The 27,659-nt window shown below is 38.1% G+C and overlaps 1 protein-coding gene and 1 pseudogene across 2 annotated transcripts; both read left to right on the forward strand.

The window, feature by feature from the left end:
• Positions 1-6,042: 6,042 nt before the first annotated feature.
• On the forward strand, positions 6,043-8,005 carry LOC308650388 (mRNA turnover protein 4 homolog; annotated as a pseudogene). The gene is made up of 2 exons: positions 6,043-6,126; positions 7,346-8,005. The product of its transcript is annotated as an mRNA turnover protein 4 homolog (transcript).
• Positions 8,006-13,769: 5,764 nt separating this feature from the next.
• On the forward strand, positions 13,770-18,501 carry LOC308650348 (mamu class II histocompatibility antigen, DR alpha chain). The gene is made up of 5 exons (XM_081296410.1): positions 13,770-13,890; positions 16,034-16,279; positions 16,739-17,020; positions 17,294-17,459; positions 18,135-18,501. Exons 1-4 carry the CDS (start codon positions 13,809-13,811, stop codon positions 17,446-17,448), a joined length of 765 nt encoding a protein of 254 aa, XP_081152536.1. The 5' UTR covers positions 13,770-13,808; the 3' UTR covers positions 17,449-17,459; positions 18,135-18,501.
• Positions 18,502-27,659: the final 9,158 nt, after the last annotated feature.

Genomic DNA, 27,659 nt, shown 5'->3' on the forward strand with positions numbered 1-27,659 from the left:
AGATATTATCTTTGATACTAACTTCATTTTCCCTTTTTTAGTACTGTTTTCTGTATCACTTGGGACTGGAGCCTGACAATTTTTCCAGAGCTCCTTGTTGTCCCAGGCATTCACATGGGGTTAAAAGGCAGATGAAACCAGCTGCCATTTTGCTCTAACAGTGAGCGCAGCAGCCCAAGACCCAAGATGGAGGGTTGGTTTACTGCTGCAGCCAGCAGTAGATTCCTACAATGCCTGATACCAATTGTGTTCTTCCCTGTGCTTGCAACACTTTTGCAATTCACTTTATTGCATTTTATCTCTCTGGGTTTCAAATACTTTGGTTTTTATTTTTTTCTTTTAAATCTAGACCAGACTGAATTGTCTTGTAAATACACAAGTATAAGCAAGTATTTTTAAATGACCTGGATTTTTAAAAAAATCTAACAATAAAGATTGTTCAGTGTTTTTGGAAATACAGAGACACATTTATTGTTACTCTAAAAAATAATTTGTTCAAAGTTTGAAGGGACCAATGAGATGACACATACCATAATTTTAAAAATTTTAGTTTTGAAATAATTATGCATTTAGAGGAGATTGTTAAAATAGTAAAGAGAGGTCTCTTGTACCCATACCTAGATCCCCCCCATGGTTGCATGTATATAACTATAGTACAATGACATCAAACCAGGAAGTTGATGTCAATAGACATATTTGTAGATTTTTCTATCTTGTTTCATATGTAGATTCATGCCACCACCACTATGATCAGAAAACAGAACTGTAGTCCATCACTACAAAGGTCTCCTCATAATATTTTTTCAGAGCCAAAAAGTCTCCAACCCCACCATCCCTAACCTGTGCCAACCAATGATCTGTTTTTTATCTGTATAGTTTTTTCATTAAAAAAAAATTTATTTTTTTTATTTTTTTTAAAGAGAGAGTGAGAGAGGGGAGAGAGAGAGAGAGAGAGAATTTTTTTTTTAATATTTATTTTTTAGTTCTCGGCGGACACAACATCTTTGTTGGTATGTGGTGCTGAGGATCGAACCTGGGCCGCACGCATGCCAGGCGAGCGCGCTACCACTTGAGCCACATCCGCCTGGCATGCGTGCGGCCCGGGTTCGATCCTCAGCACCACATACCAACAAAGATGTTGTGTCTGGCGAGAACTAAAAGATAAATATTAAAAATTCAAAAAAAAAAAATTTTACATAAAAATAATGTGACCTTTAGATTTTTTCTTTTGTACACAATATGATGTGCTTGGTTTCTGCATTAGGGTGTTCCAGAGAAAAAGAATCAACAGAATGGATGTATATTTATGGAAAGAGATTTATTTTAAGGAGTCAGCTTACGTGACTGTGGAAGTGTACCAAGTTCAAACTCTGATGGTGGAGGCCAGCTGAGGGAGATGGGGGTCAGGGCTGCCCTTGAGCCTCCAGTATCCTACTGTGGAACCATGAGGAGCTCATGTTGTGGATCAGGTTTGAAGGGTCTGCTGGAGAGTTCCTTTTTGCTCTGTCCAGGCCTTCAGATAAATGGATGAGGCACATTCACATAATGGAGGACAACCTTCTTTATGTGAACTCCACAGATTTTAATTCAACTGTCTTTCAAAAACTGCCAGATGGATGTAGACTTCCAGGTTTTGCACTTGGCTCCATTGACACCCAAACTGGATGGATTAAGCAACATGCATTTCTTTCTCACAGTGCTGGTCCAACCAGGGAAGTCCAAGATCAAGATGCCAGCAGGTTCAGGTGCTAGAGAACTTCAAACTTTGGGGTTCTGTGGCAGGGGTGCCTTGGGCCTCAGGCTGGGTGCAGAAATTAAGACTTCTCCTGAGCTACTCTCACACAGTCCTGGCTGAGAGGAAAAAGGGCACATCACCACTGCTCCTTCATGTCCTCCACTGACACCAGGAACACAGGAGCACCCTTGTATGTCTGGGCAATGCTGAAAGTCCCAGCTCTCCACTGGGCCTCCTCTGACAACTCACTGGCAGAGTGGGTGAAGACTGCTCCTTACAACTCTGTATAGACTTCCCTAACTCTACAATTTGGAGGTGGCTTCTTATTGACAGATGATAGAACAAGCCCTGGATCCCCAGGAGGCTTCTTCTGACACAACTCTCGTGGTCTCGGGGTGCATCATTATATCCACGCAATGGTGATAAGCCTAAGATCTTCACTCAGCCCTGCTATCTGAGGCGAGGGTGGGAGCCACAGCTTGTTCTATGGTGATTAACTGGAGTAGCTGTCCAGTTCTCTACTAGACTTCTCTTTCCTTTCCCTTTGGATACAAAGTATACTCTCCTTAGGACATCTTTGTCTGTGCCTGTTAGTGTTTCTGTGTTCCAGCTTCCCTAGCATGCATTCCTGGATTAAGTGAAAAAGAGAGCCCAGAGAACTCACCATTATGCCATTCCTTATCACAAGGTCTGTGGCTAATTTACCTCTTTTCTCCACCATTCAATCTCCTTATGTTTGTCTCCAATTGTTCTTAGCAGAAGGAACTGGAAGAATTGCATCTGCTCCACCTTGTCCTGGAACTAGAAGTCTCTCAATATAATGTTTATATCTGATATATTTTAAAATTCTGTTCACCCATCCTTAGATAATAATGTTTATTTTATTAAATTAATTTGGTAATAAAACAGACTGAATTTGGGGACCCTCCTACCTCTGAGTTGGGAACAGTTTTCTCGTGTGGAGACTAAAGGGCTACAATCCCCACTCTGACAGGTCCCCAAGAAGCTGGGAGTGGAGCTGCCCATGCACTGGCCTGTGTAGCACAGGCTTATTACCTACATAGGTAAATCACCTGCCTTTTGTCCCACCTGCTGCTCCTTTTCTTCTATAAAAGTTCTGCTCACCTTCAGGGATTTCAAAGATGGAACTTTTGAAACAATTAAGTTTCTTCTATCATCCTTAGAAGCTGACTTTCAATAAATCTGTTTTTCTCAAACTGAATTCTGAATATTTTTGGAGTGGCAAATATTAAGACCTAGCCTCCCCCACCCATTCCCCACTCTGGGGCCAATATTGAAGCTGCCTGGTAATAATTTCAAAAAGAAACAGAACTAAAATGACAGGTTTAAGATTAATTACATTCACAAAAGTATGTAGATCCTTTAAATTTGAGAAATATCTATGTGTGTAAGATTTCTCATGTGTGCACCCAGGTTATGACATGTGTGCACACACATACACACATGTGATTGTATATAAAAAGAAAGAAAAATAAAATGACTATATATCAAGACCCAGGGGTCTGCTAGTGTTTAAGTGCTAATATTCATGTGATTGGCACAGGCCACATTTCACTCTCAGACTCATCAGGATGTCAGACAGGAGCCAAAGCCAAGGGGCATCATCAGGCATTCATCTTCAATGGGAAAAGTTCACAATGTAGTCCATGTGGTACAGCAGACAGGAGCACGAAAAGGAACTCCTAGATAAATAAGCATCAATGTTACAGGCAAAGCTTTATTTGGGGAAAGGAAATGGGGAGGGGCTTCACTTCCACATGAAGGGGACAGCACTACAATAGTTGTCAATATTGCTGTGAATGGCTCAGCCTTTTAATGAGTGGATGGGGCAAGAAGGATCTGGTATTTTTTATAATTTTTTCAAGGATCTTTTTTTTTCCTCTGGAAGAGACTCCTGTTTATTGGCACAACTCTACATTTGGTGCTTTTAGTTGATTTAGTTAAGAATATAGGAAATTCTTTTAAAAAGGCACATTCCATACAATGTGACATAGTCAGGTCAAATTGGCAGGAGAATGGGTTTTGTTCAAAGTCAGCTTTGGGAAAAGATTGAAAAAATATATATATTGTTTCAAAAGTTCCATCTCCAAAAGCTCTGAAAGGAAGAGAGCTTTTAGAAGGGCCTGGGGATGCATTAGGACATAAGATAGGATTTTATGGGTTTCAAACAGGTTTTAACCCCTAAGTCCTGAAAGCCTTCCTTATCATGTCAAAGAGAGTGGGACTTCCAGTTTCAGAGGTGGATGGCTTCCAAGTTCAGTCTTTAAAAACTTCAAAACACCTACTTGTTACTTGATGCAACTTGCTTGAAATCTTTCCTGTGAGTCACACAGAACGGGTGGCTGAGAACTGTTGCAGCTGCTTTGGCTCCGTGGGCAGGTCTCACTCTGAAACTATTGGAGTGGTCTTCATGTTTTGAAAAGACTCAGACTCCACATACTCCTGGCTGCAGAAGTACAGCCTTGATTTGGAATCCCACAGTCTCTACTTTTTAGGTGAGACCTTCACCAAAAGACTGGATTTCTTTAAAATCCAGTTTTCTCAGAATAAATGGAAATACAATTATCATTTAGTACATATAATGGTAAGACTTACAATAATATCTATTATTAATAGTATTTTTAATTGGTGAGGAGAAAAAAATGTACCAAAAAAGAAGAATTTCAATGAATCTAATAATAATCCTCTGGACTATTTCTTTCTACCTGAGAAGTTTCAAAGTTCAAAAGTCACTTCAGAAATCCAGAATAGATATTTTCTATTGTTGTTTTATTTTATTTTCTAAAAAATATTTTACAGCATTGACCACTCCTTGTGTAATTATTCAAAATCTTGAAATGGTCTAGTCTTTAGATGCCGTTTATCCAACTCATGTTCTCCTCTGTTCTGTTGTGATCATTTAACAAATTTCTCTTATACTCTCTGTTTGATCCATGCAATATCTAAAGTGAACAAGAGCCATTTTCTCTTCACAGATTGTATTTGTGGGTAAAAATTTCATTCTTTCCATCATGACATTCAGACTTGAAATCTTAACTACTTAAGTACTTTGGGATAATTTCTACCCCCTTCCTCATTCTGATCTAAGTAGTCAGCAAGCTCTAGTGATTCTTTCTCCATTTCCTAACTTCTCATCCTCATACCTCTTCTCAAAATCTCTACAATAAGTGTTTTGCATGTTTAGAACGCAGCTCCTGAATGATGACTGCTGACCCAATATATTAAAAAATTTTTAAAAATCTTCATGATTTCAGCTTCTCATCTTCAAATGTATACATACCCTTTACAAAGAGTAAATGTAGAAAAAGGCTGCTATACAGGTGTTCTCACAAGACTCATAAATAAACATAGATCATGCTTAATATATAACCATTTCTAAACAATGCTGCATAAGTCCAGAAAAATTATGTCAGGAGTGAATATGTTTGTTGGCACTGTTGTCTGGTTAGAGTCATTTCTCAGAACTACACTCCACAAATTTTATCCTGACTAAAGGGTATCTTAGCACAGATATCTTTTTATGAACTTGTGAAAACTATTCTTTACTTTTTTCTGCAGAATGCCCGAAATAATGGAGAAAACAAGTTTTTGTTATTCTGTCTCCACTGACAAAAGGTGGTCAGAGAGTATTGCATGGATCATATTTAGGATATCCTTGAATAGGTTTGTTCTTTCTATGAATTTTACCCTTTACCCACAAAGTATGTGGGAAAGGGGTTATCTCAACTTGCCTGAAATTTAACTCAACTGTTTCCTAAGGGAACCAAGAGTTTCTTCTACCTGAAATGAAGTTGGGTGGTTTGGGGCAATGGAGTCAAGTTTCTTATCTTGCCCAGGAAATCCAGAAGGCAAGGCACATGGCCTGGTTGGTGGATCCTGGAAAAGGTGACTGCACTGGTAATGGTTTGTACTCCCAGAGCTTTTGGACACAAAATATGCTCCAGAGTTTCCTATACACCAGACATGAGCTGTAAGGAAATCTGAAAGGTTTCAAAAGCTTACACAAGAGAAAAGCTTTGCTCTGAGCATCATCCAGACCCAGAGAACAGAAACATTTAACTGCCAGTAAGACACTTCCTGTTTTTAATTTTATCTTCCTCCTTTTCCCTGAACATACCCCAGATAGGCCAGGGCCTCAAAGAGCAGCTATAATGTGAAGAGGAAGGAGAACCAAACTCATTTTTGTCTGAAAAAAAAAAAAAAACTTTCACTGGGGGAACAGAAAAAAGATTTCTATTAAATCATATTGGGCCACACTGCCATCCACTGCACATGGCTTCAGTGAGATGCTGAAATCCAAGCCCAAGAAAGTTTCCTTAACCAAAACCAGCAAGAAAGGCTTGGAACTGAAACAGAACCTGATAGAAGAGGAAAGGATTGAGCCCCTTTTTCACTAGCATCAACAGTACCAATAAAAACTCCCATTGTGAGGATTTCTGGCTTTGATTGAGCCCTTCCTATGTGCCCAGTGCTGTGCCAAGTGTCTCATTTATTTCTCATTTATTGTTTCACACCATCCTCCTAGCATTCCTGTTATTTAGAAACTAAAATATGTTATTACTGTTTTGTTGTTTAGGCAACTGAAGCTTAGCCAGGTTTTGTTTGCCTGCCCAAAGTCAAAAGACTAGCTAGTTACCAGCTGCAGGTGCAAGTGGCTGCACTCACCCATCTGTACTGCTTCTGACCCGCTCACCCTGGGGTGTAGCAGGTAGAGAGCAGCCAGTCTCCTGCTGGACAGAGATTTCATTCCCTAAGAATGGAATTCAATACCAGGCCTGGTGGCACACACCTGTAATCCCAGCAGCTCAGGAGGCTGAGGCAGGAGGATTGTGAGTTCAAAACCAGCTCAGCAATTTAGCAAGCCATAAACAACTTAGAGAGACCCTGTCTCAAAATAAAGTATAAAAAGGGCTGGGGATATGACTCAGTGGTTAAGCACCCCTGAGTTCATACCTCCTACCAAAAGATAAATTGATATATATAGAGAGAATGGAATTCCACCTCCTGATGCCTTTGGCCTTCGATACAGGTAGAGCAGTGCAAATAAGCTGCCTCCCTTTATCAGAAGATAACAAGGCTCCTTACATTTCCATTTAGCTGTAATCTTCTTGGTGCAGGTAAATGTTTCTAGATTACCAATAAATGAACAAAGCAGGACCATAGGATTGATTCCATTGTTGGTCACAGATAAGTCAGAAGCCTGGGAAATACCATGGGTCTAAATCCATGGCTCGGCTTCTCCTATAATTAGTATCTCTAGTGCAAGTAAAAGGCAGTGAGGAGACACCAGATTAAAGTCCTAGAAGCCAGGCATGGTGGCACACATCTGTAATTGGGAGGTTGAGGCAGGAGGATAACAAGTTCAAAGCCAGCCTCAGCATCTTAGCAAGGCCCTAAGCAATTTAGTGAGAATCTGTCTTTAAATAAAAAATTAATAAAAAGGGCTGGGGATGTTGCTCAGTGATTAAGTCCCCCAGGATTTAATCCCTGCTAGCAAAGAAAAAAAAAGCAGGTTTCCTCCCTCTGCGGCCACAGTTGCCCTACCCATGCTGCTCCTTGAACTCCAGAACCTCATCAATTGTCCCAAAGATTTGGAAATGTGTGGACATATACAAGTACCTCTTCATTTTCTCTGTGGCCAACATGAGGAACAGTAAGCTTAAGGACATCAGGAATACCTGGAAACATAGCCGATGTTTTTTGGAGAAAACAAAGTGATGAGGTGGGTCTTGGGTAGAAACTTGTCTGATAAGGATAGAGACAGCCTGCACCAGATGAGCAAGAAGTTGAGGGGGGAAGTTAGTCTTTTTTTACTGACCATACAAAGGAGGAGATGAATGAGTGGTTCACAAAGTACACAGAAATGGACTTGCCTCTGCTGGCAATAAAGCAACTTTCACCCTGAGTCTGGATCCAGGGCCCCAGGAGCAGTTCCCCCACTCCATGGAGCCACAGCTGAGGTAGCGGGGCCTGCCCATTTCACTCAAGAGAGGTGTGGTGACCCTGCTCTCTGACTACCAGGTGTGCACAAAGGGTGATGTGCTGACCCTGGAGCAGGCTTGTGTCCTAAAGCTTTTTGGATATGAGATGGCTGAATTCAAGGTGACCGCCAAATACCCATGGGATGTACAGTCAGGAAGTTTCCAGCAGATGGGAGATGACTTATCAGAATGCGCATCTGAGTCCTCAGAAGAATCAGAGGACAATGAGGATGACTTACTCAGGGACTCGGGACTGGAGGCCTTCTAGCACATTCTTTGTCTCCTTCAGACCATGCAGAATTGCTACTGCCCCTCGAGGGGGAATAGTTATTTATTTTTGCTGTTGATGAAGATAAGTATGGGTGATGGAAACTGACTGTTCTATAAAGAAGAAAACTGGGTCTGTAGGGTGTCACTCTGGAGATAGCAGGAGAACTTTTCATAGAAAAGAGGCCTTGGGGTGTATGCCTCTGGATCCCCAGGGTTCCTCTGTTGACCTAGTCAGCCAGACAACAATGGGGACAGCTGAGAACAGTCCCCAGAGCTGGGACTTCTCCTCCTTTCCAGACCTTGATAACCTATGCTTGGAATTGAGAGTTGCTAAAGAAAATTAGGTACTCTGCTGGTCCTTCCCAGCCCTGAATATACACCCCCAAACCAGGGCCTACTGGTGACTGCCAAGAAGCCAGGGACTTTGAGAGGAAAGCCTTTGCTGGGAGGTGGGAGTGAGTCTTTAGTGTCTCTCAGCATCCTGGAGGTTTAATTCTTGGAAGCTACTGTGGTAGGTTTTTGTCCATATTATTTCATATACAGGTGTTTAGTGAAAGCACCAAAGGAAAGAACATCTGTTTCATGAGCATCCATGAGACATATATATCTTCCTACCACCTTTGGTTTATGTCTACTCTTCATGGCTTCTAACTCCCTTCAGTCTTCCTCTGCCTTTAGCAAGTATTCTCTGGGGCCTGAGTGTGTAGGTCAGTGGTAAAGCGTTTGTCTAGCACTAGCATGCTTGAGGTTTTGGGATCAATTCCCAGCATCACAAAGAAAAAGAAATTCTCTGACCTACCTGTTGGAAGAGTAGGTCTTAAACCCTCATTCTAGAGGGATCCTTACTCATATCCTCAAGGGAGAAAAGCTGCTGAACAGACCAGCCTGGCTGGGTTTCCCCACCCAGTCTGTTAGTAATCATGTCTACGCAAAGAAGTCTCCATAAAAATCCACAGGGAACTTGATGTGGTACACCCCTCAATTCTTGCTTCTCAGAGGCTAAGGCAGGAGAAGAGGTAGATTTGAAACTATCGTGGGCCACTTAGTGAGAACCTGTGTCAAAAATTATTTATAAAGGGCTGGGAATGTAGTTCAGTGTGGAGTACTTGCCTGACATAGGTTCAGTCACCAGTAACGTCAAAACTAGCCAAGTGCAGTGTTATACACCTTAATCCCAGCTCATGAAGGCTGAGGCAGGAGGATTGCAAGATTGAGGCCAGCCTGGGCAATTTAGCAAGACTCTGTTTCAAGATAAAAAAAATTAAAAGGGAGGTAGCTTAGTGGTAGAGTACCCCAGGGTTCAATCCATAGAATTAAAAAAAAGAGACTATGTTCAGAGAGCTTCCAGGGTATGTGAATATGGCAGTTCCCTACAGAGCAGAGGCCAGCACACCCAGAGAGGGCTGGAAACTACAACTCCCTCCCCACCAAAGTCTCTCACCCTATCACTTTTCCTTTGTAATATACTTCATAATAAAACTGTAAACAATGAAAAAAAGATTTATATTAAATCAAGTTGGAACTTCTGATTCTTACATAGTACTAACAATCTAATTGCTGAATTGAGGTTTATTTGTGCAACTTAAGGAAGTAATAGGATAGTATGTTATTTAAAATTGAACAAATTGTTCATATAGTATGCTATAATTCCTATCTAGTGGCAAGGGAAATAGTTCTTTTAAACAAGAATTTGTAAAGGGACAATAACAGGCAAAATACCAATTTAATTAAGAATATTATGTAGTGTTTATCCAATATAGCAGTTATATCAGTTTGCTTCAGATATCCTCAGAACACAAATATTAAACATAAACTATGACCAACCAATATTAAAGGATTAGTGAGTAAATTTAAAATTATATAAATCAGATTGATTAGGACAGGAGATGTTTAAGCTCTTTTTCCTACACATACACACAGAGGCATATGCACTCGAACACATCTGAACTCCATTCAGGCCTCGATGAGGTTACGACATTTAGAATTTGTGCAGTAGGACATAATACTTCAGGTCTCTGTCTCATTTGAATGGTTGCATAAAATCTTTCCCTATTTCTGGGAGAGAGGCCATAAGATGAGTCAAGGTGAAAGCACTTTTTTGGAAAATGAAAACAGTTTTGCATTGGAAATTTCTGCATCTTAACTGTCTACGCTGGCTTTGGAATGGAAAGATAACAGACACAGTGGAAGCAACTCTGAAAACAAGTTGCAGAACATCTGCAGAATAGGAGGAGGTGCTGGGTGAGAGGATCGAGAGGTTGAAGGGACGCACGGGGGCAGCTGTTGGAGGCAATTACTCTAAGGCTTCTAGGGGATAGGAAAGGTAGCAGAATACAACAATTACTAATAGGGCATTATGTAAAATTGTGGATGTGTAACCGATGTGATTCTGCAATCTGCATTTGGGGTAAAATTGGGAGTTCATAACCTACTTCAATCTAATGTATGAAATATGATATGTCAAGAGCTTTGTAATGTGGTGAACAACCAAAAAAAAAAAAAAAGAAAAAAAAATAAAGTGAATCTTTTCCTTCACAGTCTCTCAGTTACAAGGTTCAGCTTGTGCATTTTAGAATAGACAAGAACATTGGGAATTTCTGTAGGGAAATATCCTGAGATGTTCAGAGTGTTTCTCTCTCTCTCTCTCTCTCTCTCTCTCTCTCTCTCTCTCTCTCTCTCTCTCTCCCTCTCTTTCCTGCATTTCCTTATTTACAGAGGCTACTCAAGTAAAGAAGTGTCACTTCACACCTCTGAAAGGCTGTGTGAATAGAACTTGAATCTTTAAAACATTGTTTCAGGTAGAGGTGAACAGAGAATGAATCAGTTTTTTAACCTGTTATCCTCCCAGGTTCAAGATGAACCAAGTCACTATGGAGCTCTTTGTTCATACAGGTCACACTAGGAAGTCCCATCATCCAGCCACCCTAGCATATTTGCTTATACCATCAGTTCCTGGTTTCCATTCTGATGGATAATTTATTTCAGCAGATTAGCTTCTACCACCTTTTAGGAAGTGGAGAAGTGACACAGAATTTCTTGAGTAGTGAGTTGGGAATGAAATGCTTACGTAACATAACCTCTGCACTTCTCTGGGGAAGTCCTCAGTAGGGAAAAACACCATGAAGCACCCGAGTACCAAGGGAAAGGGGTCAGGAAAGGGAAGCTGTAAGGGGAAATGAAGGTTCTCAGAATTTAGACTACACAAGTATATAAAGTACTGAGGTCCCAGACTTGATCTGGGCTCAATGTGGAAGATCCTTCATTCCCAAGTTCTAACCGATTACTCTGCAAGAATATTTCCTCTGGTCTTAAGTATTTGATACTATGGGAGGGTCAGAGTGAGATAGTGAAGAGATGATAGATGGATAGAAGATATACAGATATTATATGCATTGACATTTAGTAATTTTTAATAAAATTTCCATTTATTTCTATGGTCATGTTTGTATCTTAAGGAACAAAAGAAGGATATTACATCTCCCTGCTTCAGCTCAACCCAAATTTTCTGAACATACACTTTTCCAGTGAGACTCCGCATTGTGTGGTGCCACGTCACACAGAGGACCCAGGGTTTCAAGGACATGAATTTTGGCAGCAGCAGACATGAGTGACAACCACAGCAGACATTCCACTCCCTGAGAGCTCTAGAGGAACCGAGATGGTAGGGGGGCTTCCCACAGGTTCCTAACCTCTTTTAGTTTTTTATTATTTTTTTTCAAATGAGGGCATTTTTTTATTTTTTATTTTTATTTTTTTTTATGTGGTGCTGAGGATTAAACCCAGGGCCTCACATGCATGAGGCAAGTGCTCAGTCACTGAGCCACAATCACAGCCCCCCTAACCTCTTTTAAAGCTGAAAGTGCACTCACTGTTGCTCTTCCAGACTCCCCAACAGTTTCAAGGTGTACTTCTTTATAATAGATTCAATTCTGTTTGGAGTGTCTATGGGTACAGCAGGACAATCCTGAATGACAGTGTTCCTCACCACTTACCGTCACCACAAAGAGATCACTCAGGTGACCTCAGAAATCCCCTCAAACACACAGGAAACTAGAATTTGGGAGAACAGGAAACCATGAGTAGCGTCCATATAGGAACTTCTCTTGAATCACAGAGGAGGGGAACTGAAAGTTGTTTTTGAAGTCTCTCAAATTTGGTAATCTCATGAGCAGAACCAATCAGTGGATTAGGACTAAACAAAATCATAAGTTGCTAAGTAATACCTTGGGATGAAGGGGCTTTATGACATGTAAAGTGTCTTTGAATCTACCATGTATTTATTAAGCACCTTTTAAGGACAAGGCATGATGGCAGCCAGCACAGGGTACACAGAAAAATTATACAAGTTAGCTTTGCTCTCTGAAAGAGGAAACAACAAGCCTAAATCATAGAACCAGATTCTCAGCAGAGACTGACACTGCAGAACTCTCATCTAGTGAGAGATGGATACCCGAACTATTTTAGGGCAGGACTGTGCTATGGGTCTCCTCTTAGTGATCTAGGAGTCAATAATACAGGATGTTGAAAGCCCTTGGGTGTGATCAGAAAATCAGTGATGCCCTCCTGATGTGTGAGGGAAGCTGCAGGTCAGGATAAGATCTCAGCACAGCATCTACCCTAAACAAACATGTCATGACTGAGGTTAAATGAAAGACTCACCACCTGATGGGATGTCACTGCCAGCCTGTTCTTCCTTGGAAATATTGGAATTTCAGTCCTTTCTAGGTGTAACTTAACATTTTCTTTCCATTGCACTATATTTTCAGAAACAGGAGATTCAGAGTCATTTAACTTTCAGTATTCTCTATGGAGAACATCAAAATATATTCTTTGCATCAGAAGTTTAATAGTCATATGACAGGAGAAGAGCTTTCATAATCTTAAGACATGGCAATATCTCCTCTGGGCTGTTACCCTGAGTGCCTAGTAGAATAAACTGCCCAATTCATTCATTGACCTGTGTCTCCCAGGTCAGATTCTCTCTACAGAATCTCTCCAGTCTGGCAGAAACTGGGAGAAGTTCCTCTCTTCACAGCCCATTGTCTCTGTTAACCACTACTAAAGGTGTAGCTTTCTTTTCCTCTCAATCTTTGGAAGTGTTGAAACTCAAGAATTTCTTTTCCAATGTCCTCTAAATATAACATAATGCCAGTGACCTCAAGATCTCGGTCTGAGTTGGTCATTCTGTGATCTAGGACATTGAAAAGAGAAGCATGAAGCCATAAGGAGCTTCTTAAGTAAAGCTCGGTCACCCTGTACTGCCCAAATCCAGGCATTCTCTATTTAGATGATTCATTGTGAGGTTGGGGCTGGGGTAGTGGCTCAGTGGTAAAGCACTTGCCTAGCATGTGTGAGGCACTGGGTTTGATTCTCAGCACCACAGATAAATAAATACAGGTCCATTGACAATTAAAAACATATTAAAAAAACTCCCCTGTTGTCACAGCCTAGAGTTTTTAGCTTATTTCTATTGATTCTTTTCTTCAGGTAAAACCCTTTTCTAAAACTTGGGTTAGGATGGAAGAGTGTGTGGGTGATTGACCAACATTCTCAAAAACTTGGATATTTTTGTTGCTTGTTTAAGAAGTGTCTTATCCCCCCCCCCCCCAATGAACTACTATCTCTTGTCCTGGACCCTTTACAAGAGTCTTCTCCTAGCAACAGATGTGTCATCACAAAATATTTTTCTGATTGGCTAAAGCTCAACTAATTTGAATTTTAATCTTGTGTTCTTTTATTCTTGTCTCTTCTGCCTCACTTGTGAGCTCTATTGACCCCCAATCAAAGCACTCTAAAAGAAAATGGCCAGAAACGAAGTCATGGTGTTAGGATTTTTCTTCATGGCTGTCCTGATGAGCCCTCAGGAATCATGGGCTATCAAAGGTAGGTGCTAAGAAAAATCAAAACTGAGGATAGCAGACAGTGAAGCTTTGGAGAAATGAACTGTGGGTATTTGCAAGGCAATCTTTGGAGTGAAAGAGAAGTGTGACAGGTATATGAGGGTCTGAATCTCAAAGCATAAAATATAGTTTGGTTGAACTCTTCCCTCATCATAAATTGAAGTAAGTCAAATTTAGTTTGTAGGATCAAAACAGTTGCACATTAATTAATACCACTAATATGATAAAAGCCAAACTTATAGGGGGTGCGGGGGAGATATTTTTCTGATAGGCATTAACATTTAACATTTCTGGGCTTTAATTTTTCTTTGGGGAATCTTGGTAAAATTCAAATATTGGAAACATCACATAATTTTGTTAGAATTAAATGAGAAAAAAATGAGAGATTATTAGCACAGTTCTTAGCTGAATACATCATAATTTTTGGCAGGTAAATCCTGTCACCATATTTTGAGCACAGGCATTGTACTGAAGATCACTAAAAAGAAAAGTCACCAAAATACATCTATCCAAGAAAGGGGACAGATGTGCTGATATATATTGCATTTAATTTACTGTTTCTTGGGACAGTGACAGCTACCCACCTCCTTCTGTGCTATAGTACATCCTTACATTGTCTGTGGTCACTGTTACTTAGTAATATTTCCAAGAGCATAGACAAATGAACAAGTAGAGAGTCTGATATTATTTTCTGCCATATCCAGAACAAATATTTGTATTATTGTAAATATATGTTGTGGGAAAGTATTCTTCTTCACCCAGAGTGGCCGTATGGAGGGTTGCACTTGGAATGGAAATGAGCAAAGGAATAACCCAGATACCAGAGACATAATGGCATTGTAGGTTTCTACTGCCCAGAAAGAGCCCTATATTGTCATGCTTACCTGGAAAAGTAGAGACTTCTTCTGGGTTGGAAAATGGTAGTCAGAATATAGTTGTTGGTGCATAGATACAAATGCTAAATAGATTCCTAGGTTTATTAATATACAGCCAAACATTAAAATTTCCCTTTCTCTGAACCTGAATACAGAAACACTTTCCTTTCAGTTTCACATATTTTGGAGGCTGCATACTCTCCAACTATAGCTTTTCTTTTTATTCCCTTGGTGTTGGTTATTCTTAATATCAATCATAATAATGACCCATAATGACCATTCCAATATAAGGAATATTAAGATAAAGGTCAGATTACTAAGTTCAATTCAGATCATTATCCTTCCCAAAGAGCTATTCATGGTGTGGGTTTGCAGTCAGGGAGGTAGGTGCTGTACAATAGTGCAAGATCTAAATCTTAATTTTATGGGTGCCTCAGGCCCTAGTTGTATTTTCCATGGGTCTGGTCCTTAAATACAGAGAAGTTTCTGACCTTAAAATGTGAAGCATGCTTGTTAGAGGTTTGAAGACACTCTAAGAAATTACTTAAGCTCCTCTTATTTAATCTTAAAAATACTCACAGTAGAATCAAAATCACAGCAGAAGTGTAATTGAATAATTACACATAATTTGATAGAAAAATCTGTTGTAGATCACTAGGTAAGTAATTGAACAATATTTCAGGGGTTCTTGGTTTTTGTTTCCCCCCTATTTTGCAGTGCTGAGTTTTGAACCCAGGGCCTTGCATGTGCTAGGCAAACACTCCTACCACTGAACTATATTCCCCAACCCACTAATTCAAGATTTTGTTTGATTTCGTATTTCAGAACTTAACCTTTCAAACAATATTTCTTAGTACAGTGTTGGGAGAAAAAGATGCTCTGGAATTCTGGCCCAAGAATATTTGATACCTGGGTAAACTGTAGCAGCTCCTCTCTTAGGAGCTGATGCTGTATTTCTGAAAAGAAAATATTTCCCAGCTAGTCAAGTGGAGTCAATTAATAGCTTCATAAGAGGCTGGACTTTCAGCTGTCATCTCCTTCAGTCCACCTCTCTAACAGTGTCTCCTCATCTCTTCCCTCCCAGCTTTGTTCAGTTTGGCTGTCTGTCACCTCGTCCTTACCTTGTCACTCATTCTGTCTTCCTCTATTCCATTTAGCTCAGTCTGTCTCCATCACCTCCTGCTCACATGCATATATCTTCTTCATCTCCCCATCCTGATTCCCTCCTTAACTCTCTTTTCTGCATTTCAGAGGACCATACCATCATCCAGGCAGAATTTTATCTGCACCCTGATGAATTAGGAGAGTTTATGTTTGACTTTGACGGTGATGAGATTTTCCATGTGGATTCGAAAATTAAGGAGACGGTCTGGAGGCTTAAAGAATTCGGACAATTTGCCAGCTTTGAGGCTCAGGGTGCATTGGCCAATCTAGCTGTGGACAAAGCCAATCTAGACATCATGATGAAGCGCTCCAACAACACTTGGGACTCCAATGGTACCACTCCCTTCTCTTCTCTCTGCTGCGCTCCTGGGTGTAGGGATCCATAGCTTTAACATAGATACTTCAAGTGATTTGTCATGTATTGTGACTTTCCCTCCCAGAGGCCTTACCCTAACCATAAGCAAACCCCAAATTCTCTTGCCATGGACCCCAAAATTTTGAGTTTGTGCCTTTCTTGATGTGCTCAAATCTTGTCTCTATTATCCATGGCCACTCATGAACTCACTGTCCATTGTGGGGGAGCCAGGGATGATATCCTTGAAGATCTTATCTTATGCCTGAATGTTGGCTCCAGAGCATCAGAGCCAGGTTTCTTGAGATTGTGGCCCAGACTTCTCAGGGCACAATTTCAACTGATTGGGTTTAGAGTCATTAGGTAAATTTGTACCATTGGGGGAGAGAGAGGAGCAAGCCTAAGGAATAAAGGCTAATTTCTGTTCTGTGTCCCCCCAGTGCCTCCAGAAGTGACGGTGCTCTCCAGTGGCCCTGTAGAACTGGGAGAGCCCAATGTCCTGATTTGTTTCATCGACAAGTTCTCCCCTCCAGTGGTCAATGTCAGATGGCTTAAAAATGGACAGCCTGTCACCACAGGAGTATCAGAGACAGTCTTCCTACCCAGAAAAGACCAACTTTTCCGCAAATTCCACTATCTCCCTTTCTTGCCCTCCAATGAAGACTTCTATGACTGCGAGGTGGACCACTTGGGTTTGGAGAGACCTCTTCTCAAACATTGGGGTATGGAATGTCCTTCAGTCCTCTTTAAGTTTCCCCCTATGATGCTTACGTCTGGACATTTAGAACTCAGAGCGTATCATAATATCTGCTACTCTTCACACCCTTGTGTTCTTCTATTACCCAACTTCCTCAACTTTTTAATCTGCAATTCCACCAACACCTCATTCTTTCTCTTCTTTAAACTATTCATAACTATTCTATTGACTACATTTAACCCTAAATGCTGTTCCCTACCACATGCATTACCATTTACTCTGTTTTATTTTGCCCCAGCGTTTGAAGAGCAAACTCCACTACCAGAAACTAAAGAGAATGTGGTGTGTGCCCTGGGCCTGGTTGTGGGTCTAGTGGGCATCATCATGGGGACCATCTTCATCATCAAGGGCACGCAAAAAAGCCATACAGGAGAACGCCGAGGGCCCCTGTGAGACAAGTGGAGGTAGGTCAGGCATGGTCAGAAGGACATCTTTGGAGACTTGGGAAAGAAGAAAACAGGGAAAAGCATGAGTGATACCTTAGGAAGGAGGATCAGAGAAGCTGTATCTCTTGGTTTCTCTTTGCTAGAACAAACCAGACATAGGCATCATCTAGTATCCCAAAGCTTCAGGACCTGTCATCTCTTTTCATAAATTTGCTCCTAGGTCATACCCACAGTCTTAAAAATAATTTTCAGCACCTCAGGTCATTGTTTTGCATTATAATACAACATCCTGGTATTTAGGAGAGTAAGCTTCAATATTTAGGAACCTTCTGGATTATTTTTCTTAAGGTAGGGCTTCAGTACAGGAGCATTTTCCAAAGCCTGGCACCCTTGGGCTTAGGTAGAATCACTGAAAGAAATGGAACTGTCTCAGAAGCCAATGCCTGTTTTTGATCCTCCTGTCTTAAAAGTGCTATCAGAACATCGAAAATAAGGTGAAGCATGGTTGGTACTTCATGCTCAAAGTGGTGTTGACAGCTGGCATTGGAAATGTCATATCTACTAGAGGCTAGAAGAATATCAAAGGACTTTCCCAAAGTCAAATGATAAAGAGGGAAGATGAAGAAATCCAAAGGAAAGAGCTCAAATTTACCCATCTTAAGCTCCTTAATAACTATTTGTGTCCTCCTCTAGGTGATGACCCTTCTTAGAAGATCAGTGAAGAAGTTTCTGCTTTACTAGCTTTTCAAAGCTGATGATACCAGTGTTCACCTCTGTGAAAAGAGCCATAATCAGCCCTAAATTTCAAGACTGTGATGGCTTTCCTCCACCTCTCTGTATTCTAACAGCCTGCTGGGCTTCCTTGTCTACTGCCCCTTCCCTCTATTTCCTATTTTTACATTGGCACAATGCAATTCCTCTGGAATGAATCCCATAGGATTCTATCTCTGCAATGGAACATTCTGAACATTGCATAGAGACACCATCCTGTGTACTAATTGCTTAGAGTTTCTCCAAACTGTTTTTTTAAACATACAATAAAATATTTTGAATGATTGTAGTGGAATTTTCAGTGTCTGAACCAGTTCTTTGTGGGGAGAGGGAAGTTCCAGGGAATATGTTCAGTTCTTCCATCCTGAAGTGTCTTAATGTTGAGTGTATCTTATAAGCTTTAGAATTAATCAGAAAAGCCCAGTCTCCCTAGGGCTTGGTCTCATTTCAAGCATCTGTGGTCATTCCTGTTGCTGGGCCTAGTCCTCTTCTGGTAAACCTAGAGAAGGTTGGTTTTCTGGGAGTTCTCTATTGAACAACAGGTTCAGAATCTGTTTTGGTTCTTGGGCCTCCAAGTCACTGACATAATGTATGTTCAGTGTAATGAATCTCAAACCTTGGGGTTTTACATATGATAATGAGTCCAACAGACAGAAGGGAACAGAAGGGAGTAGAGTGGGGATAAGATGAGAGGAGGATCCACAGACATTACAGGATTCATATGCTTATCAACATCAACCATTCCAGACTCAATGAGGAATGAGATGGGGCACTGAAGATTGGCATTACCCATTCTATTAGACCATGGTCTCAGACGCCTGTTTCATTACTGGAAGAATAGTCTAACTCATTCTTGGAAGTCTCATTCCTAGAGATGTATCCTTGAGTGGAAAAACTGAGTGAAGAGAGAGGGGGCTGGATATGGAGTTAAAATGAAGAAAAGAAGGTTTGAAACATAGTGAATTGTCATTTGTGAAACTAGGTGAAGTAGAGTTGTGTTTCATGTTGGCTTATCATTTACTAGTTATGTATTCACTGGTATCGTACTTAACTTTGCCTCAAATTCCTCATGAAAACATGAATGTTAGTTTTTACTGCATTGAGTCTTTTATGACTTAAAGGAAAAATATAAAGCAAGTAATTAGGAACCATGGTTAAGATGCCAATTATTGCAAAAATTCCACTGTTTTCCTTAAAATTTCTATGGCCTGATAAAAATCCAAGAGGAAGAGGCTGGGGATAAACAATCACAAATCAACAATTACTAATACATTTATTAAATTTCTCTACCTATGGCAAGAGAATTAAAGCATAATTTTGAGAATATTGAGGATAGACTAGGCACAAGTGTTTCTATTACATATGTATGATTTTTTATTATAAAACACAGATTTACAAAAGAGAATACAATAAAATTTAGATAGGTATGTAATAAAAAAAGAAAAAAATAAATCCATATTCCCCCATGTAAAAAGAAATAGACTTCAGTTTTAGAACATTTTAACTTTACAAAAAAAATGCAGAGAAAGTACAGAGAGTTCCCCCACAGCCTCTTCCCTCCATCCCCTGATCCAGTTTCTTCTATAATTAACATCTTGCATTAGTTTGGTACACTTGTTATAATACTGATAATATTTGTTATAATACTTATTATAATACTGACATTTATTCTTAGCTAAAGTCCATAGTTATACTAGGGTTCACACTGTATCACATAGTTCTATGGGTTCTGATAAATATGTTAATCCATATATTCACAATTACCATGTCATACAGCATAGTTCTATAGACCTAAACAAATGCACTGTGTTCCAACTAATAATCTCTCCTCTCCTGCTCATGAACCCCTGGAAAATACTGATCTATTTAATGCCTCTATAGTTTTACCCATCCTATAATGTTATATAATTGCAAATATATATAGTTTTTTTTTTCAGACCAGCTTCTTTCACTTAGTAAGAGGCCCTTAAGTTTCCTCCATGTCTTTTCATAGCTTGATATCTTGAATGCTGAATTAACACTCCATTTTATGGATATACTATGGTTTATCTATTACTTATTGAAGGATATCTCGGTTGCTTCCCATTTGGGACAATTATGAATAATGCTACTGTAAATATCCATACAGGTTTTTGTGTGGATATAAGTTATCCACTAATTTGGGTCAACACTTAGGAATACATTTTCTGAATCATAGTGTGAGAGTATTTTTAGCTTTGTAAAAAACTGCTCCAAAACTTAGAAAGTGGTCTTAATTTTAAAAAAATCTATTATCTAACTTGTAATAAAAAGAAACTTCCTCAATGTGAGAAAAGATAGCTATCCTATTGCACACATCAGAACCAGGAGCAGATTTTTAAAAAATCTCTCTTTGATATCTAGAGTATTAGAGGTATTAGGCAATGAAAGCTGGCAATAAAAGTTAATAAAATGTGTAAGGATTACAAAGAAGGTAAAATTGCCATTATTTACTCTTGACAAGAGAAGACACTTAGAAAACAAACATAATAGAAAAGTTCACAGACTAATAAGCACATTTAATAAAGTCAGCATAACCAAAACCAATTATATTGTGTTCTACCAGAAACAGAAAACAAAATCAAGAAAATGATAACTTTCACAACAGTATCAAACTTATCAAATGCCTATGAATAAAGCTTACAAAATATTGGAAAAAAATTATATTGAAAATTATAAAACATCATTGGGAGAAATAATAGATATAAGCAAATTGAGAAAAATACCCAGTTTAGAGATTATAACACTAAATATTTTTAAAATGTCAATTCTCTCCAAAGTACAGATGTATTCAATAAAATCTCATTAAAAATCATGCCACGGCTTTTTATTTGCTTGCTGTTTTGTTTCTTTTTCTTTCATTTTTTTCTTTTTAAGGTATGGAGGAATCATCAAGATGAATTTAAAATTCATATGCATTTGCTAAGTTCTTAGGTTAGCCAAGGAAATTTTTGAAAATTATAACACAACTGGAAAAACATAACATATCAAGGCCTACTATCTGATTGTTAGTTAGCAAAGTGTTTAGTCAAGAGCAGACAAATAAGACAACAGAATAGAATAGAAATTTAGAAACAGACCCACCCTAAAACATGTTTCTATGGTAGCATGACAGAAAACAGTCTTTCAATAAACACTGCTGGGTTGTTTGAACCCTTTATAAAGTTTATGATGACACTTAGATCACCAGTAACAAACAATTCCAGACGAATTGAAGTTATTTAGTGGAATTTAACACTGAAGCAAAGTGGGTCTTTAATTGCTTTTGGAAGATGATTTGAGAAAATTAAATTTATTTATTGCACAATTTCTCTCTCTCTCTTTTAGTGAGTTTAAAAAAATTATTTGGAGTAGGTTAAAGAAGGGTGCACATTATCTGTTACTCAAAAGAGCATTGTTGTTCTATATCTCATCCCCTTCAATCTGGGCTGATTCTGTTGACAAATAGCATGTGGGACAATGCATGGGCTCTCTCTCATCCATCGAGGAGGTCCACAGAACAGGGTAGAGGAGAGTGTGGCTACAGAGTTGCTAATCAAGACCTCTGGAGACCAAGCAGGAAGCAGGTCTGATTTTATTGTGCAGTTACCATGTATATATACTCAGGCAGTAGCTAGACAGATTATAGGCAGCCACTAATACACTTTCTTGCTAACTATCCTTGCAGTGACCAATTGAGGACCCATCCAGAGCAAGCAGATTACAGGCAGTCACCAGTACAATTTCTGGCCAACTGTCCTTATAGTGACCAATTGAGGAGTGGGCCCTGGAGCAAGTGTCAGGACTGCAACACATGGCCTCACACCCAGGGCTGTGCCTACGGGGTAAGCGGCCTGCTGCTCACACTCCTAGCATGATGGGAGTGGCCTGCCACTCAGAAGCCCTTAATGTATGCCATGTATGCAGAACTAAGTATGCAGAACTAATTCCATGCACCTGTCCCCCCACCCCACAACTCTGAGGTTGGGTCTAAAGAAGTCTTACAACTGTTACTTTCCTCTCTTGAAAAACATATTTTTGGGATGCTGTGCCCTTAGCCTAAGAGCCCTGTCTTCATTCTTGGGGAACTACATAAGCCACATTTGAGGCCCTGGAACTATAAGCAGAGGGTGTCCCAGTATCCAAATTGAGCCTGTTAAGGACCTGGGCCGGCTTCCCTCTGGTTGCAACCACATAGGAGACCCCAGTGAGAGCCCCCCAGCTGAACTTGGTCAATTCCCAGAACTATGAGAAATTATTATGTGGCTGTAGTTTTTAAATCACTAGGTTTAAAAAAAATATGAAGTAGATAGTGTAATTCTGCTTTTTCAAAGACAATATTTCGAAGAATATATTTTTACACAAAAGCAGGCAGTGAAATATTGTGTTTTTCAGATTTTCATTGAAGATGTTAAATCTAATGACAAAAAAATTCTTTTGGTGTCCTTTACTTTCTTTTTAATATCCGTAGGAGCTGTAGGAATGTCATCTATTTCATTCAGATGGTTACAATTCATTTTTCAGATTTTTTTTGTTTTTCTTCCTTATTGGTTTTGAAGGTTGTTTATCAAAAACAAAAACAAAACCCCCAAAACCTTCTGTTTCTGTTCATTTTCTCTGATATACATCCATTTTCAATTTTATTAATTTTCTTTTTCCTTTTTGTGGACTTTTAAGTTAAATTTATTTTGTTTTCCTAGATTTTTGTTAAAAATTTAGATGTCTGATTTTAATAAATTTATAATTTTATAATATAAGATTTAAACTCTTAAGTTTCTAACAACTGTTTTACTTGAACATCAAAAATTTTGGAAATCTGGGCTGGGGTTTTGGCTCAGTGGCAGAATGCTTGCCTTGCACATATGAGGCCTTGGGTTCGACCCTCAGTACCACATAAAAATAAATAAACAAAATAAAGATACTGTGTCCATGTATAACTAAAAAAATATATTTTTTAAAAAAATCCATTTTAATACACCTCTATTTTAAAATATTTTCTAATTTCTCTCCTGAGTTGTTCTGTGTCAATCCATCCATGTATTGTTTAGAAGTATATTGCTTCATTTCGAAAGATACTGGGAATTTTATCAGTCTTATTAATTTGTAATTTGATAAAATTGTGGTCAGAGAATATATACTGTATCACTTTAATTTTTTAAATTTATCAAGACTAGTTTTATGGCCACAATAGAAATTCTATGTTAAATATATTATTATTACAATGTTAAGAAATATATTTTGTATTTATTAGATGTTAACAGTGTGTGTATATGTGTGTGTGTATATGTGTACACATATATACATAAAATGTGTATATATGTGTATACATATATACATAAAATCAATTATAAATACTAATTAAGACAAGATGCATTCATATCTTGACTTTCTTAGTGATTTTTTGTTTGTACAAAACTATAAAGATGTTTTTCTGCCTTCTGTCTACCTCCAAAGTTCCTACACCCCCACCATGAACTCAGCAAATGTTGTGAAAAGGGACTCCACTGACAGGAAAAATTAGACACATGTTATATTTGGAAAACTCTGTAGATTTCAATCTATCTCCCAAACCCCATGGGACATTTAAGAGTTTTCTGGTTTCTCTGCCCTGTCACAGTCTCCCCTTCTGTGGTAGGTCTCTTTTCCCACTCATGTAAAGATTTAGAAATGACCCAAAGGATCAGAGTGGACACTTGTCCCCAGCTCAATTAAGCAGAACTTCTCTCTCTCTAGGTTTTAAAAACTCTTTGCATCTATAGCTCTTTGGAGTACTTAAAAATAACATTTTTTCCAGTTGATTCTTTTAGTTTAATTTACATGTTGTTGTTACAGTAACAAAGATGGCCTTTGCCTTGTTCCATGTGCTAACTGGAACTATAGTTTGTGATTTTTTTTGTTCTAATCCTTGTTACAAACTATAGTCCTAGTTCATTCATTTAAAGCCCATACATTATCCCCCAAAATGACTATACCATAATATATCTGTCATCTATCTAAAAAGTCAGAATTTTCTTTCTTCTTACCTCTTTTATCTGTCATCTTGGCTAAAAATATGATAATTTAGACTGTAAACTCCTAGGGTAAAAATACTGAATTATCCAAACCACCCAGTTGGGCATGTCAATTCATGCTCATATTGCCATGCATAATATCTAAATGTTATCTTGTAGTATATTGTCACCTCACATACTTTGTAATATAGAATTTTTATAAGCATGACAAATTTGTCATTTTTTTTGTTTCAGAATTTGCAAGATGTTTTTATTTTTTTTTCAGTCCTAGTAGAATAAATAGCCAATTTAAAGTATGCTTGGGCTCATGTAGGATTCATTCTTTAAGATAGATTACAAGAAATGAATTTTTGTTGTTATCAATCATTTAAGATTTGCATTTTAAAAGCTAGTAGATACTATCCAGCTGCTGCCCATACACACTCCTGTTAATAGTATAGATATTATACAGATTATTATGTAGATATTAATAGTATATACATTATGGATAATCCCTCTCCATAGATCTTCTAAGTTCTTGATTCAAAAATAAGCTATTATATTTGCCAGTTTGGGAGGAGAAATATCTCATCATATCATTATGTGAATTTGCATTTTTTTGTAATTATTGGTGAGTTTAAATATTTTATGTTTAGTTGATATTCATATATTCTCTTCTGTACACAGTCATATATCCTTTGTCCAATTTATTATTGAATTTTTGTTCATTGATTTGTTGGTTTGTTGACAATTTTATATAATAAGAATGTTAGCCCATTGTCTGAATTGTGTTCCTCAAAGTTTTTCCTGAGATCATAGCTTTCTTTTTTCTCTTTTTCTTTCTTTTGTTATTTTTTCAATTCAAAGGAATTTATAATTTTATTCAAAATATTTTCTTTTTATCTTCTGGGTTTTCTGTTTTGCTTAGGAAGATTCACTTTACAAATATCTTAAAAGTTTTAGTAGATAAAATTTACACATCACAAAATCTATTCATTGTACAGGCAAAATTAAATGACTCTAGTAAATCAATAATTTGTGTAACTATCACAACACAGTCTTATAATGTATCTATCTCTACAAAAGTTTTCCTGTTTATTCATAATCCCTACCCCCCATTCTAAGCCTATACCCACTGATCATATTTGTCTTTTGTATTTCATGTGAATGGAATCATATACTCTTGTGCTGTTTCTTCCAGTTGGTACAATGCTTTTAAATTCCATCAGTTTTGTTGCATATATCATCATTTTGTTTCCTTTCATCGTCAAATGGTATTGCATTGTATGGGTGCAGTGTATTTTATTTATCCATTTACTAGTTGATGGATATTTGGATTGTTTCCAGCATGGGGCTATTGTGGCTAATGCTGCTTTGAACATGTATACACATATCTTGGTGAGGACACATTTTGATTTTGCTTAGGTAGATTTTAAGGAATAAAGTTGCTGGGTCATATGACAAATATGTATTTAACTCTTTAAGAAAGTGACTATTTTCCAAAGTAGTTGCAACATTAACACTCCAGCAAAGTATAAGGTTTATAAAGCCTCTTTGTTCTTAAATGTAATTAAATAATGGTGATGATAGTAATAGAAATAATAACAAATGCACTATTCATTTTATACTTTCTTTATATTTTCAAGTTTTATTCATCACAGATCTATTTTCTTAAAATGAATGTGTTTTTAATACATTTTGTCAACAAATTGAAACCACTCATATATCTTAATACATGATCAGGGTTTTGATTCTGGTCTCAGGAACAAAAACGTATCTATTAAAATAGGTGTATGAAATGTATTAACATCCAATAGCTTTTCATTTTTATTATGCCTCTTTTTAAACATAAACCGAGAATATAACTTCCTCAAAAAAACCCCACATTTCAGAGTATTAAGTTAAAAAATGCAATCTTTTTGCTTTTTGTTTTGTTGTAATTAGTTTAAAGGGAGGAATTTAATATTTAATATTTTTTAAATACTCAAAACCTTGAATCGATGATGCTTATTAAGAATCTATAGGCCTTCATGAGGAATTAACTTAAAACATTAACAACCTAATGGTGTCTGGAACTACCTCTCCCTACCCCAAATCATTCTCTCCTACTCCATCCATCATTTCTTTCCTTCAACACAGGCAAGATTTTGCTCTTTTTCTTCCCACATGCAACAGGTCCACTCCACAAAAGTTGAATCATAGTTTACTGAGCCCATGACTGTAATCTGTGGTCCTCTGGGAACTCTGGAAGTTGTTTACTTAGGCCTTACAAAAGCAAGCCAGAAGAAGTTTCCTTTTCCTGCCTTTAGAAGCTGTTGTGAGAGAACATGAAAGCTAAAGGTGCAGGAGGTGCCCTACCATCTCAGCACGTTGTGAATGATGAAGATCATTGGAGAGGCCACTGGCCCATTGACTCAAGCCTCCCTGGAGATGTCCCACCTTGGATCCCCCTGCTGTGTATCACAGCAAGTTATGGAAAAATAGAACTAATTAGATTGGATTTCCTGCTATTCTTACCAGAAAACACCTTCACTGAAATAAGAGAGCCATAGATTTTAGTTCTACCTTTCAATTAATTTCACACAGTGGATCTAAAATAAAATGAGACAAGTCATTTGATCATTGGTGGGAATAAAACCAGAGTAAGGTTACAACCCTGGGATCTAAGAGACAGATATCAACCAATATCTACTCATAAAATTCCTACAGGAGAATCTGCTTTATACAAATAATTAATAATGTGACTTAAAATATAATTTTTTATAAATATATAAATTTTAATAATTTTTAATAGGCATAAAAATAAAATAAAAGTGGTATCTAACAGTGGAGAAATTGTGTCCAAATGGTTATCACTTTGAGATAAACTTTGGAACTGATTATTTGCTCTTTGATTTGACTTATATTGGAAAATGACTCTTCAGATGGAACACAAGAGCAGAACCCTCCACCTTCTCATCCAATTTAAGTGCCTTTCCCAGAAACTGCTTCATAATAGTATATTAGTAGAGTCTGTGAATTTTGATCCATAGATTGATTTGCAAGTTACACAATGTTTTAGGCAAGCACTGTCACCCCCAAAAAGTTTTGATTTATTTTTCTAGCTTGTTTTCTATTAAGTACTTTTTATCAAGTTTGCTTTATTTGTTACACTCTGTGCTTTTGGGCATTGTCTTTTAAAATTCTGAACCAATTTTTAAATTGACAAGTAAAAATCATTTGCCCCATGGTGTAGTCATCTATCTGTTTGATATATCTGTATGCAGGGAAAGGATAACTCCACCTATTTAACAAGTGGAATATCTCATGCACTTATATGTAAATGAAAGGAATTGTTATATTGTGATGCAGTCCTTCATTTCTCTTTTCTTTCTTTTCCTTAAAACTCTGAAGCAGATGATTTTTCACTCCATGTTTATTTGAGGAAAATGGAATAAAATAATGTGGCACAAAGTGAGTT

Source organism: Spermophilus citellus (genome assembly GCF_964194105.1).
Source record: "Spermophilus citellus genome assembly, chromosome: 5".
Lineage (NCBI taxonomy): Eukaryota > Metazoa > Chordata > Mammalia > Rodentia > Sciuridae > Spermophilus > Spermophilus citellus.

What these genes read in the sequence shown, in the direction of transcription:
- LOC308650348 (XM_081296410.1), top strand. Translation starts at nt 13,809, where the DNA reads ATGGCCAGAAACGAAGTCATGGTGTTAGGATTTTTCTTCATGGCTGTC. An exon ending in CAACACTTGGGACTCCAATG is followed by an intron (nt 16,280 to 16,738) that starts GTACCACTCCCT and finishes GTGTCCCCCCAG; the next exon opens with TGCCTCCAGAAGTGACGGTG. An exon ending in ACCTCTTCTCAAACATTGGG is followed by an intron (nt 17,021 to 17,293) that starts GTATGGAATGTC and finishes ATTTTGCCCCAG; the next exon opens with CGTTTGAAGAGCAAACTCCA.